A 7297-nucleotide genomic window follows, 5' to 3' on the forward strand; every position below is an offset into this window, starting at 1 on the left:
CATAGTACCCCCAAGAATTTAAAACTACTTTCACCCCTGGTTACCACACCTGAGGAGGACTGCATTTCACTGGTTTACACATGTTGTACTATAAAATGTGAACCCTATTGTGTATGTAAAGACGACAATGAATACCTTATCAGAACCTCTGCTCAAGGAAAAGTTTGATGAAGGACATTACATAGTTTTTCCTCCAGATAACTGGCAATTTAAGACTTAAGTAAAAAAAGTGAAGTTTTTTTACTAACAGGAGGATCTGCTGTCCACAGGTGTTGATTGGGCACCTGTGTCCAACCGTATTGTGACCTGTGCCTCTGATCGTAATGCCTATGTGTGGACTCTGAAAGATGGTGTGTGGAAGCCCACTCTTGTCCTGGTACGCATCAACCGTGCTGCCACCTGTGTGAAATGGTCCCCGCTGGAGAACAAGTTTGCCTTGGGCAGTGGAGCTCGGCTCATCTCTGTCTGCTACTTTGAAAAGGAGAATGACTGGTGAGCATAACTAGGATGATTATGATGACCCCAAGCAGAGGTTACGCTAGACTTTTTGTTGTCTAGCCTTTTTGATACTGTCAGTCAAAATGACTGACAGTATCAAAAATAATTCCATCATATTCTATTTATACATACCAATTTAAAAAAAAAATTGTATATGGCAATGTATCAAGTCCAGACAACACCAAAGTGCTTTGCACTACATTCAGATAGGCCAAAAATTGTAGACCATGGAGGTTTGAAACTTGGTACCTGGGTACATCCAAGAAAAAGAAAAAGAGTTTCTTGGATGTATGTCTTAAAATGCACAGAGAAGCATCTATTTTGGGGAACAGGGCAAATTTTTGCCAATTTCCAAGTTTACAAACCTTAAACTTTATCAAACTCCTCCTTGGGAAGTTGAGGTATTGGTTTATTCTTGTTCAGTATGCAATTAAGGAGGGGGAGTACATTATTATTCCCCTGTGTATATTACCCCATCAGTGTCACCTGTTCTCTGTTGGGTCCTTGTCTGATTTCAGTCTGTGTCTGCCTAGTTCCTGTGTGTTCCTGCTTTCCAGTTGCTACCAGTGTCTGAGCTCCTTGCTCTTTTGCTCTCCTGTTTTGACTGGACTTTGTGAACTTCATTATTAAAACCATCTTTTTCACTGCAACCTGGGTCCACCGTGTCTCATCCTGACCACAAAACCACAATTCATGACAGAAGAACCCAACCAGAACTATGGAGAGGTCTGTGCTAATGAAAGGAAGATAACAACCTGCTCAATGGATTATGAAAGAATATTATGGTACATTGACTCAACCCTACTACTCGAGAAAGCCTCAAAATGTATCGTCACTCTGCGGGACTGGTCACCTCTAATTCCTACAATGGACTTGACTTTGCTGATGGAGGAGGTTGAATGGCAATGCCAGGCAATGTTTGCAGTGATGATCAGCGAGCCACTTATGCCAAACATTCTAGCCTTCTGCTCTCCATGCTCCTCCACAGCTCCAGTCCTTTCTCTGTGTCATGGACCAGTTTGCAGCATCAGCCCAAGGAAGTGGGCCTCCCAGTGCGCCATCTGAGCTTCCCAGTGCTCCGTGCAGAGCTAAGCTAGGCTCCCCAAACCTGAACCAGCTAGACTCCCCGGGCTGCCCTCCACACCCTCTTCATGGCAGCCTTTTCTTTCTCTCCTCAATAATAAACTGCCTACTCCTCTATCTAGCCTATGTATTAATATAACATAGCATTCTTGTTTAGTTTCCTCTGTTCTGCATGTCAAAACCCTAAACTTGTTAAACATGCCAAAGAAGTCTAAATTTTGGATCAGGGTTGGGCTATTGATTTCAACATTAATCTGCACTCTGCTGCCACACTGAAGATTGGAATTAAAAGAGCTGCTTTAGCTCTTTTAATTAATTTGAATGTGCTTTTGAACCAGACATGCTCCAAAGCGTCCTGCCAATAAGTCTTCCATATGTTGTCAGCAAGATGCATTTAATTCACTGTGTGAAAAGTTGAAAAGTAAACTAATTAAATACGTACAGTGGAAAATGGAAAAAAGTTACGCTACAGTAATACTATTGGAAACACTAAGCATTAATTTGTACCACAAAGTGTAATCAAATACATTGGAAAATACCTTTTTCATGCAATATTTGCACATTGACCTTATAAAATTGTTTATTTCCATGTTTTTTGCCAGTCTCGGCAGGATTTGTACTCCATAATCATATAAATGTGGATTATTATTTGATTAGTAGATTGTTAGGATTTTCAGCAGATCTGACACAGAGTTTTGTCTATCTCAGGTGGCTGAGCAAGCACATTAAGAAGTCCATCCGTTCAACAGTTCTCAGTCTGGACTGGCATCCCAACAACATTCTACTGGCAGCTGGGTCTGCAGATCTTCACTGCAGGTAAGACCAGACTCCTACCTTTATATATCAGCTAAGAAACAAAAACATTCACATTTTTGTGAATGTTTTAAACCCTTTCTGACTTACTTTTAAAAGTTAATGTTGCTATATGAAAATGTTCTTTCAACTGGCTTAGATCAATGTAGCTGTTAAAGCTGTTGCAAAACTGCTGTAAACCAGCAGATGCTAGCAGCTCTCTGTACTTCTCAGGATTTTCTCAACCTACATCAAGGACATCGAGGACAAACCAGGCCCCACAGCTTGGGGGGCCAAGATGCCTTTTGGGGAGTTGCTGCTGGAGCATAAAGACTGTGGTGGGTGGGTGCACAGTGTCTCCTTCTCCCCTAGTGGAGACCAATTGGCCTGGGTGGCTCACAACAGCAGCCTCACTGTGGCTGATGCGGCACAGGGGAAGGAGTGAGTATAGTTATTCTTCATCTGAAAAACCAATGAGTGCTAAATAATGCAGTCTATATCGTATTACAGCCTATCTCATCTTTGTACTCAGGGTAACCCAGCTAACCACAGACCTTCTGCCACTGCTGAGTGTACTTTATGTCAACCCTACAGATATTGTTGCAGCGGTAAATTATACCTGCTCACTGTTTGTATGTATTGTGTGATACAGAAACATTTCAGTGTTTGACACATTCAAACATATTCAAACATTGGAGAAAACCAAAAAACGTTAAAACTTTAAAAATGCATTATGAACACAAACATATTTTCATTGGTGGCTTTGACTTTGACTTTATTTATTCTCCTCTGTCTATTTCAGGGTCACGATTGTTGCCCTTACCTGTTTACCTACACAGGTCCACATGCCCTGGAGTGTGTGAAGAAGCTGGATATCCCAAAGCAGACATCAAAGGGCAGTTTGTCAGCCATGCAGCATTTCCGTAACCTGGACAAGAAGGCCACTGAGGAGGATAACAATGAGTTGGAAACTCTTCATCAGAACAGCATCATGTAGGGAGACACTGCCTCTCTCTCTCTCCGTCCTACTATCATCATCAAACTTTAGTTAAACCCCTTTTATTTAGATAGATTAAATTCCATTTATCTACCTAGCCTATATTCAAAATATATATCCTCTAAAGGCACTTTGCAAAAAAAGTTAATTCAATCCAATAATACAGACAGATTCAGAGTTAATTTAGATGGCAAAACATGAGTGAATCAATGTTGAAACGTTAAACAGAAACAGTGAATCCACGTTGAAGCCTGACATTGAAACAATATTGAAAGTGGTCGGTGACATGACTGACACCATATCAATGTTGATTCAACCATCATCTGAATGTGGATCTACATGCACATTTTAGTTTTACATTAAATCAATGTTAGGACTCAATGCTGATTCAAGCTTCACCTATTCCATCTGCATGCATATTTGTATTGATTTTATATTGAATCAAGGATATGGGATCAATATTGATTCATGTATATTTTTGGTATGATAAGTCTACATCATAACATATCATTAAAAGTTTCTGCACTGGTGTTAAATGCACAATTTTATTGGCAAATGTTGGCCATTATGTCATTCAAAATTCTTTACCATATTTTCAAAAATGTGTGTATACAAACTAAAAACAACATGGCATTAATATTACATTTTATTTAAGATAACAGGCACAGATCTGAAAGCATATTTCACTCCTTTTTGACTGTCACAACAACAATCTATTGACCATAGAATAACAGAGTCCATGAGGTGAAGCCTTGTACTGTATGAACCAAGGAAATAGTATGAGTTGGGGTAAGTTGAGTTGGCATCACTTTGGATGATGCCAACCAGATTGGATTGTTGTACTCCATACCTCCCGCTCTGGTGCGTAGTGAAGCCACTTCTTGACAGTTTTCCTGTAGTCCTGGTCAGTCAGCTTTGGGTCAAACGGCCGAGCAGCAGCTGAAAAATACAAAAATAAGAGTGAGGAAGGCACCTGTTTGGACCTGTTAGACAAAAATTTGAAAAATTTTGAAACATGCTAAAATATTAAATAATGTACTGGCTATTGGTTTGAGAACAAACATAGAGACCGTACAGTTCCACTTGAACGCTAACCGTTAAATTAATAAGAACACACTATTGAATATTCATGAATATGTATCTTAGGTTACTTGATATATATATATATAATCACATTTACCTATTGGGCTGCAGCATAGGCACAAAACAATGTAGTTTTTGTTTTCAATAAACACAGTTAAGATGAGAATAATATTGGGTAACACTTTATTTGAAGGGGGTTGAATAAGACTGTCATGACACTGTCATAAACATGACATAACACATGTCATGAACATCAATAAGTCTTCATGAATATTTATGACTGTTGTCATAAAGCGTCATTTGGTAAATTATGACACTTTTAATACAAAATTGACATTATTCAAAATGTCTTTGTTATGACAACTTGACATTAACCAAGAAATCATTACTGACATAAATTTGTTATAAAAGAATTACTGATTACACTTTAAAAATTAGGTATCTTTATGTTATTAAAGGTAAAGTTTAAACAGTAATGATTTCTTGGTTAATGTCAAGTTGTCATAACAAAGACATTTTGAATAATGTCAACTTTGTATTAAAAATGTCATAATTTACCGAATGACGCTTTATGACAACAGTCATAAATATTCATGAAGACTTATTGATGTGCATGACAGGTGTTATGTCATGTTTATGAAAGTGTCATGACAGTCTTATTCACCCCCTTCAAATAAAGTGTTACCTAATATTTCCAAACTTGCCACAAAAGTGCTCAGAGTAGAATTCAATTCAGAACCAGTTTGCAAAAAAGCCAGCAGCAAAAGGGCCGTGTGTTTAGGACATACCATTAGTATAAAAAGAGGGAGGCAGACTGCTCCACTGCTTGTAGTGACTTGTAGACATTTTTATGTCAACACATTTTGCACAGCCAGTAATAATATTTACAGACAAGAAAATGAACAAAAAAGGAATCACAACTGACTGTCCTCAATGTAGAGCACAAGGAGGAGGAGGGAAGGGGACGCATTGTGACAAACATCATACATTAATTCAACACTGATTACCAGTTCTTCCCAACCATGGCCATTAAGGTGCACTGACTGCATATTTTGGATGTTCCCCTCTTTCAACACACGCTATTCAGATATTGCAATTGAGCAAAATCAATTGAAGCAGGGGAATGCCTAAAACCTGCAAATAAAGTGTGCCCTGAGGACGAGGATGAAAAACGAGGATTAGATGCTGGCTTTTTAATTAGAATTAAAATAGAATTAATAATTAGAATTAAAATGTCAACAACATTGATTCAATTACATCTTTTCAACATTGGTTAATTGGCTAGAATTTGATGATTGATTGTTGATCCACCGTCAATCGTCGACCTCAATCAAAAATCAACCTTTTTGTCCATAATTTAACATTGAGTTATTGCTTGCTATCTGCTTTCAACATTTGGTCACTGTTTGGGAGGTACAACTAGTTTGACTTTTGAAAGCATTTCTCACAACTGTAATATGTTTTTGACCTACAGGCAGCTGTGTGTTGTATCAGGGGAGAAATCCAAAGTGGAAAAGTACAGCAGTGTAGGCCTGGATGGAGCCATGGTGATCTGGGATTTTAAGGTACAATGTCAAGTTAAAGCTGTAAGCAGCAATGGGCAGCCCTCAGTGCTCAGCGCCATTCCAGCCTTGTGGCAACTGCCGGAGCTCTAGCACCACCATCCTGTCACCTTTGTGAACACTCGCATCATTCTCGATGTTCTTCGATAGGTAGTGCATTTGGCGAATCTTGCAATTCACCTTCTGTCCAGTTTAATACAAGTCTAGCGGCAACTCTTTAAAGTTGGGTTGAAAACCACCCTTCCAGTAAGCGCTGATAACTTTCTGTTTTATGGCGAATGATTGGCAAGGACTTGCCCCAGTCTTTTGAAAACATCACGTGTGGTTAACAGTTAGTGGATAGAGTTTCAATCATATGTCATGCACAGGGAGAAGCTGGAGGAATAATACTCATAAGAGAACAAAAGAAGCACTAATTTGGAGGCCTAAATGTGGGACCTGAGTGGTATGATCTAAATAAAACCAAGGTAGCAAATGTGAGCAGGTTTTAAAAATGAGCCAATTAAGATTGACAATTTATTACAAAATAAGTCTCTAAAAAAATGCAGGGCAATGTCACGCAACCTCTGTGGAAAGAAGCTGGAGATAAAGTCTTAGAGAAGGGAAGTGGCGCCGACGTTCCATCCTCTCCAGAATTTCTTCGCCACTTGGCCAGCGCTCATCACCCAGGGCCTGGTCCTCCCTTGCCAGCATTCCTCTTTGGCCACCTCCAGCGATCGCCAATGCTGGGTCTAAGGCGTTCTGCCCACACCGCCAGATCAGGGCAACTACACACCTGCCAGCTGTGTGCGATCCGCGTTTACTGGTGCCACCCGGATCGGTGCACTTTGCCCCTCCGCTTTGCTAGTCCTGCAACTTGTCCCTGGCCGCCAGCAATAGCTGGCTATTGCCGGATGCGACCCTCTGCCCAGCACTCTGTGTCCTTCTCTCCGTCCGCCTCTCTCAACCAATCCTGCCAATTTCCTCTTTGTACGCTGCTCAAATAGGGAACACCTGTGCCAGCCGAAGTGGGCGTCTCCGGCGGGCCGTGGGTGGTAATGCCACCCTCAAAGATAAACACAAAAAGTGAGGAAACACAGCAAACCAAAAAATAAACTCAAAATAATGTAACAACAAATGTAAATAACTTCAAAATATCACAACAAAGCCAAAAAATATAAAAAACACGAAAATAAATCAAAAAAGAGGCCGGATTACCATAGTAAACATATACAAAAACTCAAATATTACTCAAATTTCTCTAGAATTTTTGTATTTTAATAGATTCTAAATGGGCGTGGTC

The 7297-nt window shown here is 39.8% G+C and overlaps 1 protein-coding gene across 1 annotated transcript in view; it reads left to right on the forward strand.

Moving 5' to 3' along the window:
* Positions 1 to 250: 250 nt before the first annotated feature.
* The window catches only part of LOC106936076 (actin-related protein 2/3 complex subunit 1A-like), a gene marked incomplete at its 5' end in the record, with an annotated part of 14266 nt that continues 7219 nt past the window's right edge, over positions 251 to 7297 (forward strand). Inside the window, 6 exons of the mRNA XM_015016871.1 lie at positions 251 to 492; positions 2290 to 2397; positions 2608 to 2814; positions 2906 to 2981; positions 3176 to 3366; positions 5928 to 6018. Coding sequence (XP_014872357.1) covers positions 251 to 492; positions 2290 to 2397; positions 2608 to 2814; positions 2906 to 2981; positions 3176 to 3366; positions 5928 to 6018 — 915 coding nt within the window. The remainder of the gene's footprint in view (positions 493 to 2289; positions 2398 to 2607; positions 2815 to 2905; positions 2982 to 3175; positions 3367 to 5927; positions 6019 to 7297) is intronic.

The sequence above is a fragment of the Poecilia latipinna genome, unplaced genomic scaffold (genome assembly GCF_001443285.1).
Source record: "Poecilia latipinna isolate Pla-1442-1.1 unplaced genomic scaffold, P_latipinna-1.0 Scaffold2075, whole genome shotgun sequence".
Classification (NCBI taxonomy): domain Eukaryota; kingdom Metazoa; phylum Chordata; class Actinopteri; order Cyprinodontiformes; family Poeciliidae; genus Poecilia; species Poecilia latipinna.